Source organism: Nelusetta ayraudi, unplaced genomic scaffold (assembly GCF_046127955.1).
Source record: "Nelusetta ayraudi isolate G7.1 ecotype Tasmania unplaced genomic scaffold, CSIRO-AGI_Nayr_v1 ptg000238l, whole genome shotgun sequence".
In the NCBI taxonomy this organism is placed as follows: domain Eukaryota; kingdom Metazoa; phylum Chordata; class Actinopteri; order Tetraodontiformes; family Monacanthidae; genus Nelusetta; species Nelusetta ayraudi.
This window is the reverse complement of record NW_027466287.1, coordinates 628207-641020: the sequence shown is the minus strand read 5'-3', so window position 1 is coordinate 641020 and position 12814 is coordinate 628207. Positions and strand designations below refer to the sequence as shown.

The 12814-nt window shown below is 45.1% G+C and overlaps 3 protein-coding genes across 4 annotated transcripts in view; 2 read left to right on the top strand and 1 right to left on the bottom strand.

Moving 5' to 3' along the window:
• The first annotated feature begins 253 nt into the window (after window positions 1-253).
• lin9 (lin-9 DREAM MuvB core complex component) lies at window positions 254-5637 on the top strand. The gene is made up of 15 exons (XM_076016821.1): window positions 254-394; window positions 1253-1285; window positions 1546-1637; window positions 1851-1964; window positions 2158-2288; window positions 2490-2615; window positions 2889-3046; window positions 3128-3261; window positions 3343-3471; window positions 3593-3694; window positions 3795-3875; window positions 3964-4089; window positions 4193-4375; window positions 4540-4637; window positions 4758-5637. The coding sequence occupies exons 1-15, from the start codon at window positions 364-366 to the stop codon at window positions 4861-4863; spliced, it is 1644 nt and encodes a 547-aa protein (XP_075872936.1). The 5' UTR covers window positions 254-363; the 3' UTR covers window positions 4864-5637.
• A 2-nt stretch (window positions 5638-5639) lies between these two features.
• Window positions 5640-8755, bottom strand: mixl1 (Mix paired-like homeobox). The gene is made up of 4 exons (XM_076016824.1): window positions 7158-8755; window positions 6820-7034; window positions 6597-6723; window positions 5640-6359 (listed from the first exon to the last, which is right to left on the bottom strand). Exons 1-4 carry the CDS (start codon window positions 7252-7254, stop codon window positions 5806-5808), a joined length of 993 nt encoding a protein of 330 aa, XP_075872939.1. The 5' UTR covers window positions 7255-8755; the 3' UTR covers window positions 5640-5805.
• Window positions 8756-10394: 1639 nt separating this feature from the next.
• Window positions 10395-12814, top strand: part of acbd3 (acyl-Coenzyme A binding domain containing 3) — an 81662-nt gene continuing 79242 nt past the window's right edge. Inside the window, exons 1-4 of one of the 2 annotated variants that reach the window (XR_012925752.1) lie at window positions 10395-10699; window positions 11849-11990; window positions 12342-12482; window positions 12573-12731. Coding sequence is in view for 1 of the 2 variants with exons in the window: in XM_076016823.1 (XP_075872938.1) it covers window positions 10432-10699; window positions 11849-11990; window positions 12342-12482; window positions 12573-12731 (710 nt within the window). In the remaining variant the exon portion in view is untranslated. The remainder of the gene's footprint in view (window positions 10700-11848; window positions 11991-12341; window positions 12483-12572; window positions 12732-12814) is intronic. The other variant, XM_076016823.1, reaches the window with a different exon arrangement.

Genomic DNA, 12814 nt, shown 5'->3' with positions numbered 1-12814 from the left:
GACTTCAATATTTTCTGGGAACTCACCGACAAGTTGAAGTTTGGGGCTGGTACCAAACTCTTCATCTCCTCCTAAACTTTTAATTTTACGTACACATTAAAACAAAGAGGAATGCTGTGTGGCTGTTTAAAAAAAAAACGATTTCCCAATTCAGATGTCTTCCCTTTCTCCTTTGATTCGTCCCAACAATTAGCCTCTTGACTTTCCGGTCGTCGAATTGCCGTAACTGCGGGCCCGTAACACTGCGATATGCCGTGCTTGTCTGCCGGGGGGACGTTTATTCTCAAATCGCCCTCCACACGGTGCCTCGACCCAGAATGCATTTTGACAAAGTCTTTGAAAAAGCGGCGCGGCTAATTCAAGATGGCGGAGATGGACCAGCTGTTAGACGAGAGTGAGTATCAACACAAATTCGTGGGAGTTCAGCCCAGCAATTACTCGATCACCCTTGTGCTGGAAAAACACATTTTTTTTCGCCGGAGAGTGTCGCGCCGCCTCGTTTGGACATTAGCAGGCGCCGCGGGGAGGCTTTGCTCGGGAATTTTGTCCGCAGAGATCTGCGGGTCTGCTAGCCGCTTGTTAGCACGGGAAGGCTAACCGTGGCTAATGTTGGAGTTGGGCAAGTTACTTTGGATCAACCGGGTAGCGATTAACGTTAGCCTAGCCCCGAGCTAATGTGCGCTAGCCCCGGATCCTAAGTAGCAACAATAACAGAAAGGCTGCCCTGGCCTCTGCTCTTGTCAATAAATTACCCAGCCATGAGCTTTTTTTCCCCCAGCTGGAGAAAATTATCATTTTAAGTCCCTTGCGACAGCCCCCCATTACTGAATGTCCGTCAGCGCAAGTTCATGATACACGGTAACGGGCTGTTTATTATGCTGGCAAGCCACTCAAGAAGCACGAAACAAGTTATTTAGCTCTAGGTAGTTTTTAGTACGTGTCGTGCACAATTCGTCCTGCATTCAGCCGGTGTAATTTAATTGTATCGATGGGATTTTGATTTTGCAACATGATCTCGCCTGTGTGGTACGTAAATGACCCACTCCAGCTGATGTTGTGTCGGTGCTTTGACACTTCAGTCCTGCGTCCAAGGCCCCACTATGTGCGATTCTCATGCGGTTTTTTGGAAACTTATGTTATTAGGTTACAAGCTTCAGCGTCTCGCCTTCATAAACCACATTTCGCCGCAGTTAAATACTTTCGGGTTTGGTTGTGTCCAGACTGACTAACTGGCAGTGTGTCTTTCCCTCAGGCTCTTCTGCGGAGGCTCTCGTCAGTCTTAAAGGTCTGTAGACTGCACTACATTCTTATCTTTATTTATTCCGATGAAGTGCCACGACCCACAATGAACTTTAACTCTCATGTTGACGTTCTAAACACGTGCATGACATGGTTATTGCTGCAATTTATCTAGAATATTGAGGAACTTCTTTTAGCTCTTCAATCCACTCAGTCTTGTATGGGTTTTTTTTTTCTGTCAGCTCGCTGGTCCTATTTTGATGAACGAGCATAATTTCATGTGTTTATTTTTACGATTTCTGACAGAGGGGAGTTTGTCTAATACTCTAAATGAAAAGAATACTTTCCCAAGAGCTCACAACACCAGGGGACGGCAGTCGTCCCTGACAATGGATACGGTAAGCAGCTCTTTTCTATCATTTAATCGCAAATACAAAAGAAATGTTTGATTTTAGTTTATATCAAATGAGCTGCTTGAGTCAATTCAAGACAAGCAGCACGTGCAGACTAGCTAGGTACTGTATTGTTGTTTTTATTCATTTAATTTTACCTCTTAATATATTTCAACGTTTCCTTATAAATAATAACATGGTCCCTTTTTGGCTTTTTAGCCTACGCGGAGCTCAAAGAGGAGTCGCTTGTTTCGGGATGAGGATGATCTGCCACTGCAGCGGATCCCTTCCAGATCTCCACGGAGGAGCCAAAGGGTTACCACCACACCTCAGGTAAAGTTTATTAAAAAAAAAAAATCTGACTCTTAAAAGACCCTGACTTGACCACAAATCAAGTCAGTAAAACTGGAACAAAGTTAATGTTTACTTACAGGGAAACACAGACATACCGTAAAATATGCTTCTTTTTTTTTCTTTTTTTTTTTAAAAGATGAGATACCAGTTGTTTTTGCTGTTTTGCTTACAGAAATTTACAAATGTGGTGACGCCAGATAAGAAGGTGTCCCAGAAAATAGGACTGAGATTAAGAAACCTCCTCAAGCTCCCCAAAGCCCACAAATGGTGCATTTATGAATGGTTCTATTCCAATATTGACAGGTAAGTCGCACAGGACATTTTTTACTTTTGCAAGCACTTGGATTATTTAATGGTTTGACTCAAACAAAGCCTTTTGATTTTATCTAATAATAGCCTCAATGGTTGTTTGAAAAATGACTCCCAGCCTCTTTCAAATTGTTACAGGACTGTGTTTCTTTTTCTGAAACTGTAATATTGCTTCTTTCTCTTCCCGCCTTCCAGACCGCTCTTTGAGGGTGACAATGAGTTCTGTCTGTGTCTCAAGGAGTCATTTCCCAACCTGAAAACAAGAAAATTGACGAGGGTTGAGTGGGGAACAATCAGAAGACTAATGGGGAAACCTCGACGGTACGCTTCATATTTAATAACCCATATTATTCCAAATAATTCTTTAATGAAGAGTGTGCTTAAACACACAGCTCTGGAATCAGCTCTTTGTGATGTCACAAAGGCCACTGATTTCTCACTGATGGTACCTCTCCCATCATAGCGACGGCACCTCCAGCCTCAATGCGTCCTCTCCAAGTCACATTCCAAGCGGTCCTGCTTGCTTGCGTTTCTTGAGAGACATTTACGCGAGCATTGTTCAGAGGTGTTGCAATGCCGTGTTGACGCCTGCAGGTGCTCATCGGCATTCTTCAACGAGGAGCGAACGGCGCTGCGGCAGAAACGGCAAAAGATGCGCTTGCTGCAGCAGGGGAAGATGTCCGACGTGTCGAACTGCAAAGACCTCCCAGAGGAAATACCGCTCAGACTCAACATAGGAACAAAAGTTACAGGTGAGATGAGAGGCAGGGTGAGTTCAGTTACGATACGACCGGCAGAGGCGCTGACTATTTGCTTTGTTGGTCGGTCTACAGCGCGACTCCGCGGCGTCCACGACGGCCTGTTCACGGGACAGATCGACGCAGTGGACACCAGCGCTGCCACCTACCGCGTCACCTTTGACCGCAGCGGCCTCGGAACACACACTGTGCCTGATTATGAAGTCCTGGTGAGAGTCGGAGTTCATTAACTGAAAAATGGATGGGAGGGAGTTAAGTCTTCACACAACTTCAACCGTCTTGTCTTTCAGAGCAACGAGCCCAATGAGACCATGCCCATCTCAGCCTTCGCCCAGAAGCAGCGGACGATGCGCTACATGCAGAACCTGGCGGTTCCACCCAGAGGACCCTACCCGTCCGCCACCACCCCCGTCCTTCTGGTGCGGTAGACAGGCTGTTAGACTAGAGGCAGTTTCTGCTCTCCACAACAGATTATCTCGACTGATTTAAAACCCTGCTCTCTTTTTATACCCTCCGCCCCCTCCTGAAACCTAATTTTAGGACAACGACCCTCTTATCAACCAGTCACCATGGAGAAACAAGCTACCGGGTGCTGAGGGAGACACGCTGGGAGGATTTCCTGTCAAGTTTCTCGTCCAAGTGGTAAAAACATTTCATGCACAACCTGTTTGATTTTGATACTCCAACGTGGCTTAAATCTCTGTTTTCACACATTTGTCCATTGTTGTTTTGTTTTTCTCAGACAAGGCTTTCGAAAATCCTAATGATTAAGAAAGAGCACATCAAACACTTGAAAGAGATGAACACAGAGGCAGAGAAAGTGGTAAAGTCACTGCAACAAGAGCATTCAACGCTTTTCTGATATTGACGCCTGCGTCCGACTAAAACTATGCTTGTGTTCACTCCTGTAGAAGTCGTACTCGATGCTTATCGACTTCGACCTCCAGAAGCGGTACGCCACCACGTTGCTGGAGCTGGAACAGCTCAATAAAGATCTCAACAAGGTGCTACACGAAGTCCAGCAGTACTGCTGTGAGGTAGGTCGCTCTGCATTGCCGCCGGAGTCCTTTTCTGTCCAAGCAAAGGGGGGCAGAGAGAGAGAGAATAAGCCATTCAACGTTCACATACGATCGGTCCTAGCTGGCCCCGGATCAGGGAATGGTGCCGTCGGACCATCCCACAGAGCTGCGCCGGCGCTGTGAAGAGGAGGCCCAGCAGATGGTCCAGCTGAGCAGCTCGACGAGAGATGGCCAGCAGAGTGTGACAAACGCCAGCCTCACGCACCTCATCTCCCGCCTCACGGCTCTGCTGCTGCAGATTAAGGTACAGCGTGTTCCAAAACCGCCTGATTTCTATGTTTGTTTTAAGCTCCAGTATCTCAACTGAAGAAAAATATGTTTTTCCTGTTTTTTGTACATGATTCAGCACAATAAAAAAGAAAGTGTTTGAAGATGTTTTGATGGCTCATACTTTGATTTATTTCCTAGTGTCTGGCAGACGGAGGAGACCTGAATTCATTTGAGTTTAAATCCTTAACAGACTCTCTAAATGAGATCAAGGCCTCCATTGATCCCTCCAACCTCAGGTGAATGAAAACCCTGCAGCCGTTCTCCGACTCGACTTCTCAGCATCATTCTGAGAAATCCGTGATGGGAGAACCTGTTCTGACACACTGCTTTCTCTCTCTTCTTTTTGGGTTCTTCAGTTGCTTCCAGAATAACGTTGAGATCCATGTGGCGCACATCCAGAGCGGCCTTAGCCAGCTGGGCAACCTGCACGCGTTTGCGGCCAACAACACTAACGCAGACTGAGCGAACACACAGGTGGAGGCTGGCGGAGAGGACGGACGCTGCTCTCACCTGAACTTTCTAAAAGCCCAGTGACAGCGAGCGTGATTATTTTTATTTTATTTTTTTTTACCCATCCTTTTTATTGTGCGGAATATGTGGGTGCACGGGATTAAACACAAACCTGTTAAGAGTCTTAAAGCTATATTCCACAGATCCACAACTCAACAACTCAAAAGTCGAGGGTTATTTATTGGTTTTTATGTGCCAAACATGGGTTCTAACAGTTTAATAGTCAGTATTTATTTATTTTGAAGTAGGTGTGTATGGTTATGAAATGGTGTTTTGCTGTCCCTCGAGTTTCTCCCCGTGACTGTGTTCCTCTGACTGTAAAAAAAAAACAAAACAGGGAGGCTAAAGAATGTTTTATAAAAATTGTTTATTGTAGATAATTGTACAATATTTCTGATTGTTAGGACTATTGTCAACATTTCTGCGCTCTGTCCAGAAATGGCTTTTATAAGTTTGTGTGCACTGAAAAGAGATTTGGGTATTTTTATAAAAGGAGAACTCCGAGGTTTTGTCATGCCTTTTACTCCTTAAATTCATCTCGTCATTTCCATATCCAGCACGGCTGGTGCTGCATCCACCGCAAACAGACGTAACCTCTGAAAACATTTTTTTTTTTTTCAAGAAAATCTCCTTTTTCAGTTTTGTAAAGTTGTATATGAGAGTGCCTGAAAAGCAGTTGTATAAAAATGTCTGTCTTTTTATATTAAACATAATATTTCAAAGCAGTATTTGGTCTCATTGCCTTTATTATTGGACTCAACAAATCATATTTATTTCAACAATTTTCTCACTTTCTTTTTTTATTTTACAATAAATATAAACTTATTTATCCCAAACTTCTCACCACCTTGCGGTAGGTGTGCAGATCTTGCTTACATCGTCTCTTGTGTTGCATCACAACATGCCACTAAAACTGACCATGGCCTCACTTTCCCAGTCAGAGTCGGAGTCGGTGAAGTCGGCCTCCGGGCCGTGGATCGGGGAGAAGTGGCTGACCCAGTCCCTGGAACCAACGTTCAGATACTGGATTTGACGTGCATTGTCCTTGGGTGATGACCTGCTGAGGTTGTGGTTGGGGATGGGCGGAATCACCACTTTCATCTCTGGTCCAATGGTCTTATTGGGAGGGAAGTTATCGTATTCCACCAGGACCTTTGGCGGGACCAGGTTGGCGGTCGTGCTGACACCCATCCTGGGCTGGTGCTCGTTCTCTCTGGGATACGGTTGGATGTTGTAGCAGGGCACGTTGACACTCAACTCGTGCCTCTGCATTTGCTCCGGCCTGGCACAGGTGACGTCCTTGTAAATGCAGGGGGCGGCGGTCAGGTTGCTGGGGACGCTGGTTCTGTGGGCGTCCTCCGTGTTCTGGTGGATCGGAGGCCTGAACGTGTCCTCCAGGGCGAAGCCTCCTCTCCTGTGAGCTTCTGCTCCGTGGCTGTTGTCGTAAACTGGAAGAGAGACATGGGATAGGTTTGTGAAATGTGTGTTGCACTTTGGGGGAGGGGTCTCAAAGGTAAAGGTTTTGTACCCAGCCAGCCATTGAACTCAGCTTAAAGTTCTCTAGAAATATTTGTGTGAGCCTAAGCCTGCCTATTAAAGTGACTTTAAAGTTCAGATAAGAAACAATAGGTCGTAACTTCTGTATTTTCTCGAACTACATGTAAATTGGAGCTTTCTCTGCTTACCCTTTTCCGTGGTCATCCTGTTGTGCATTTGGCTGAAGGGTCTTGCTACTGGTTTGCTGGCAGCCTTCATGGAGACTGAGGAGCCAACCTGGCGTCGAGACTTGGCCCTTCTGTTCTGAAACCACACCTGGAAAATTCAAGACAACGAAAATGTGAGAAAGAGCCCAGTCTGCATGATAGCGAGATCAGAGCGAATCTCCTTCTCAGTCACTTTCAATTATACCTGAATCCGGGACTCCGGAAGTCCAGTCAGCGCCTCGAGCTTCTCTCGCAGGTAGATGTCAGGGTATTTGGTCTCTGAATAAACTTTCTCCAGCACCTCGATTTGCTGCTGCGTGAAGTTGGTCCTCTTTCTCCTGTGAGTCAGTATTGCGACGCACTTTTCCGCACTCTGCGCGGAATTCGCAGCGCCAAAGTAGTTTCCCACATCAGGCGCCCCTGGAAGAGAAGAAAGCAGCCGTAGATGAGTAACGCTGCAATGAAACGCGAGTAAAAAAGTCCGATGGAATGAAGTTCGGATTCGTGCGTAATTTACGCACGACGCAGCAGCGCGCCACCGACCTGATGCGACCATGTTGCTGGTCTGCCGTGCTCCCTCGTGATACATGTATAAAGGATTCAGGTCGCCCATGCGCATATTTCCATGGATCGAAGACATGGTCCGCGACGCTCCGAGCTCCAGACGGTGACTGTGGATGAAGCCCGTGCGCGCCTCGGCCTTATAAACCCCCACGCCGATCAAAGGTGCGGGGGGGCTGAGTATGTGTGAACGGCTCGGCCATCATGGGGCGGCTGGCACTGCCGCGGCCGCGCTGCCACTTCAGACGTCTGCGGGACCGGCAGAGGTGTGAAGGCGTCTCACCTGGGAGGGCGCAGCCACCGCTGCTCGCTTTAAAGGCCTGATAATGGCAACGCGAGCTCAATACACATCGGCAGCGAAAACATTTATCCGCTTTGGAATGGATGAAGTAATAATGGACCAGTAGTCTTCAAAGAGGGGGGACCCAGCGCAGAAAAGCAGCCATTTCCTCATCAAGTGGGGTCCCTGACAACGGCACAACTGTGTTTGCTTGCTTGATGGCATGAATTGAGATTTAAAGAAAAAAGAAAAAAGGGTGGTGGTGGTGGTGGTGATGGTGTGGGGGGGAGGTCTGTGTTGAATAAATTACAGTTTGAGCTTGGAAATAGTCTTTTAATAAATCGAACTGATAATAACAAAGTTTGTATACATTGATCAGTTATTTTGTTAAAGCACCAAATTAATGTCTGTATCTTGCTTTAATTGTTATTGATGCGTCAGCATTTTATCTCTGGCGTTAGAATGGATGTGTGCAGCAGACTACATGAATGTCCTATACGGCATCAAAAAATAGAGCACAATCTAGCCGCAGATGTCACACATAATAGGTTTGGTGGAGATATTTCTATGAGGAGACACAGGTTTTATGATCAAGTATATCTCATTTGGCTTTTAACAAGAACTTTTGAAATTGCATTTTGATGAAGCCAAAGCCTTTTCCAACATCCTCAGACTGAGAACTAATTCACATTGTCCTTGTCACTGCTATCAACATTCAGCTCAATACACAAACCTGAGCTCAAGTACTCCAGAGCAGGCTTGTGTCATTTAGTCCAGTGTGATTCAATGGGGGCGGGGGGGATCAAGGGTGGAGGTAACGCAGCACCACAGACAGGCTAATTTGTCTACACAATTTATTTGGTTTTTCCCCCCCCCACATGTATAGTTCCTGTTAATCTCTGTGGGAAAATGTCTTTTGAACATCCACTTATTCTTGGTTGTTCAGATGCGATGGGCCTCATGAAACAGACATTCGCAGATCACAGGTTGCTTCGTCTGAGGGCCCTAATTGGGTAATGCCTACATGTGCACAGACCAGATAACTATGCAAAAATCAGGCTGCTGAAGTTCCTGATCTTTTGTAATGGCCAGGTGACAATTTACCTGAAAGAGTCTGCATGTCAGAAAATAACAAGGGATTCAAACTCTTTAGTTAATGAATCAAGTGAGTTTATATTTAGGTGGGTTTTTTTCACTTGGGAAAACAACAAATAAATATGTGATTTTGTGATGAAATAGCTGAACTGTTGGTATTGTATGTTTAAAATCACTAACTGCAAAGATGGTCACATTAAATCAACAATTAAAAAAAAAAAACAATACTTATGTTTCTTTGAAGCAAAAGTAATACACAATTGAATTCAGTACCTTCATGTTGGGAAAGTTGATCTAATGTTCAGATTTTTGTTTCAGATTATAAATTTGGGTAGATTTCACGCGTGTCTGCTTTTACTTTGAACGTGTGCATTTTGTCGAAATAGTGAAGTTGTGGACCCTAAAAATGACCCGTTAAAATGAATCAGAAAAGTGGTGCTGTAGGTGCACTAAGCCTGATGCACTCCATTCACCACTCTGAGCCGAAGAACTTCAAACAGCTTTAAAACCTTTAAACACCTCTGAGATTTCTTCTGGTCATTTCCAGCGGGCCCCTGACGCTGTAGACACAAACAAAAGAGAGACATTCACACCTTAAATGCCCGACCAATGTTTAACCCGACCACTATACATTTCACAAGCAGACTGACAGGTAAGCTTGCCTCACAAGTTTGCAGCCATACGTGGAAACGTCAGCTCTTATGAACTTTTTTTTTTTTTTTTTTAGCCCATGGCCTTTGTGTATTAGAGGTACATCGTTATCAAAACATTTCATTTGGGTTTTCTGCCAATTTCAAACACCAACATAACATATAGACAAACACGTCAGCCCGTATATGGATGACAGACCAGAATATAGACTTGAGTACTCACTACATTGAACAAAAATATCTAAAAAAAAAAACATAAATGCAATTTTTACACAAGTGTATTTCGTGCATAATGACACAGATGGAGAATATTCCAGTTGGCAATAGATCAGAAACAGCTGCCAGACCCTTGGTGTGTATTTAAGTTGCAAAAGTTAGAGGTGTGACATGACCTCTTCTCCTCCTCTCTTGTGGGACTGCAAATCGCTTATTTTTCAGTTGGAGAGGATCAAGCTGAGGCAACTATTGTAGAAAATCTGCTTGGTTAGGTTTAGTAGACATTTCTAAAGGATCACCAAACAGTGTAGTTAAGGGATTGAGCTCTATCTCTTTCTTGCACATACGGAACATGAGGCGTTTATAAATATTTCATCTCAGAATGAAACCAGTTTGGGACACGTCCAAACATGCAAATTAGGGTCTAATTTGATCAGGTTCGGTCTAAAATATGGTAGAATTTGACACACTTAAATTTTGACATGTTGTGTTCATATTTGGCCTGATTTACAACAGTCCAAGACCAGCCAGTGTTCATATCAATATTTTGTAAATTGTATGAGATAAGAAAAATACAAAACAAAACAAATGAAAACACTCTACGATGTTATATACATATTTATCTTTTTCTTCTTTTTTGTTTTTTATTTTTTTTTATTTTTTTACATTTTAGGAACACGTGTACTTTAAAATAACAAATTAGTGAAGTTTACCGGGGACATGAAAGAAATATCCTAGTACGTCAATTTCTATTTTGTGTGTGCTGTGTTCTGAGTTCCAAGGCAGCGACAAGAACGTGATTTTAAAATTTTCTAGAGTTAACCCCATAAAAATACACATACACCGAACACTTCGATACAAAATTTCGGCACAAACGTCTCTATAGAAAAAAAGACTGAATCGTCGTCATTATTTACGTCGAAGAAAGGAAAAAAAAAAAAAAAAAAAAACATCCCGGAACTTCCGTCAGGACAAAACGGAAGTAGGTACGTGGCCCCTTCAGCTGACAGTCTGCATGATGGCGACAGAGGTTCAGAGCGGCGACCTCGACAGCGCTACTTCCAGCCGGCTCGAAGTATCAATCGATGGCCTCACCCTCAGTCCGGACCCGGAGGGTGAGCAGGGCCAGGCTGAAGAGCCGAACCCCGTAGCCGAGGAGCCCGAGGCAGACACGTCGGGCTTCGCTGACGGCGAAGATGGAGAAACAGGCAAAACGGCGATGGAAAGGAAATGGGGTTTCAGTCTCCAAGAGCTTTACGAAATGGCCCTAAAATTCTTCAAAGGTATTTTTTCCACGGTTGTTAACATCGTAACGTTGTCATGCATTTGGGCTGAGAGCATTCCCGACCGGCTGTTCATAAGTCGAGACCCGCTCGCTGTCTGACGTTAGCTTCGCCGCTAGCATTATTAGCTGCTGTCACCGCCTGGGCTGCGGCTGCTGTCATCCTCGGCATCACGGTAGCTTCGCGGCTAACCGGTAGCCAAAAGAGCTAAGGAGCGTTCGGTTGGTTGGGAAAAGTGGCCGTGTGTGGCCCGACAGCAGCACCCAACTGTGGCTATTGCTCTTCCTGGAGGCGCTAGTCGCTCCTGGAATGGCAACCCGCCTCGTATCGTGCTCCGGTAGTCGTTTGACTGCTTTACTACTCATGTCCGTGAGCGGCTGCTAGTGATGATTTGTTGTAGCTTTTCAAACACGCCCTGCCCAGATAACCATCTGTGAATGGCACCTGCACACGCAGTGCTTCCAGCCTTATACTGCACTCAAGTTGTTTTTTTTGTTTTTGTTTTTTTTAACACGACCAAAACAAAAGCAAACTTCTACCTTATGCCAACTCTGACTACGCTTACGTAGTGAAGCTCTTTAGAAATGTCATGCTTCCAACCAAGTTCCAAGGCAGTCCAGATTACATCCTTATTGACATCCTGCATCCGTGCAGTGTAATTTATTGCAGGGTATAGCTTGTAATGACATTTTAAGTTACACGATCAGTCAAACTTGTGCTTCACTGCTCTGTCGACACATTCTAACACGTAGTAAAGAGAAAATATTACTGCCCCACGTGGCGTTTGAGAAGACTAATAAACACAGAAGACTAATTTAGTACCATAAAACCGCCTGTGATGTGTCTTAGCATTAGCTCAAGGCATTCCTGTTGTGGCATGTCCAATCGAATGGATGCCTCAAGGAACTGTACAAACAGGTTTCAGCATGGTTGCCTTTTTGTTGTGTAGTAATCTGTTCCTTTAACTGCTTCCGGAGAGCCGATGGGTTTGGTCTGTTTACCTAATCGCTGTAGACAAATATGACTCCTTTTATGAAAGGGTGAATTTCTTGCTAAGGTTTACACATAAATGGTCTGTAGTTTACCAGACCTTTCACCAGAAAACATGAGACGAATGCTAACTCGCTGCTGCCACCTTGCTGCTTTCAGATAAAGATGGGAAGGCCTTCCACCCCACCTATGAGGAGAAGCTTCGACTGGTTGCTCTGTACAAACAGGTGTTAATGGGCCCGTACAATCCGGATGCCTCACCAGACGTTGGCTTCTTTGATGTCTTGGGGAATGACCGCAGGTAAAGTGGGTCTTTCTTTTTGATATAATTAATCATGTGGGGCTGCTCCACTGAGGAAAACGAATCCAAGAAATTTCAATTGTAATATGGAACCTACAACATCTGGTAAAGCCAGTTTTTACAATAGCAATCTATGTATTTTAAATTGTTAGATTATTCTTATAATTTCTTTTTTGTTTTGAAAATTACATTACGTTACTCTGATCCACTGAAGCTAGCCTGAAAATGCCGCAGTTTTCTCTCGTCCTTAAAAATGGGAAACTGTCTGAGAAGAAGTGCAAGAATGGCGACTTTCCCAAAACTGCCACTTTCTCCCCTCAGTTTTCACCTTGACTTTTGCTGTGTGTGCAGAAAAGAGTGGGCCGCCCTTGGTAACATGGACAGAGAGGAGGCCATGGTGGAGTTTGTCAAGCTGCTCAACAAGTGCTGTAACCTCTTTGCTCCTTACGTCACCTCGCATAAAATTGAAAAAGAGGAGCAGGAGAGAAAAAGGTGAGTTGCTGGCTTCGCCCCGCATGAGTGTAGAGGGCGTCGCTCTGTTTGGAGCCACCAACAGCAAAATGATTCTTTGCTGCGCCTCAGGAAAGAAGAAGAGGAGCGTCAGCGGCAAGAGGAGGAGGAGCGGGAACGGCTGAGACAGGAGGAGGAGAGGCGGAGGCTGGAGGAGGAGGAGAGGCTGAGGAGAGAGGAGGAGGAGAGGCGACAGGCGGAGGAAGAGAGACTCCGTGTGGAGCAGCAGAAGTGAGTCTGTCATTATCCCATCGCTGCCATGCGGCTTATCATCAACGCCGGACAGCTGGAAATTCTTGGCCGCCACCCCATGG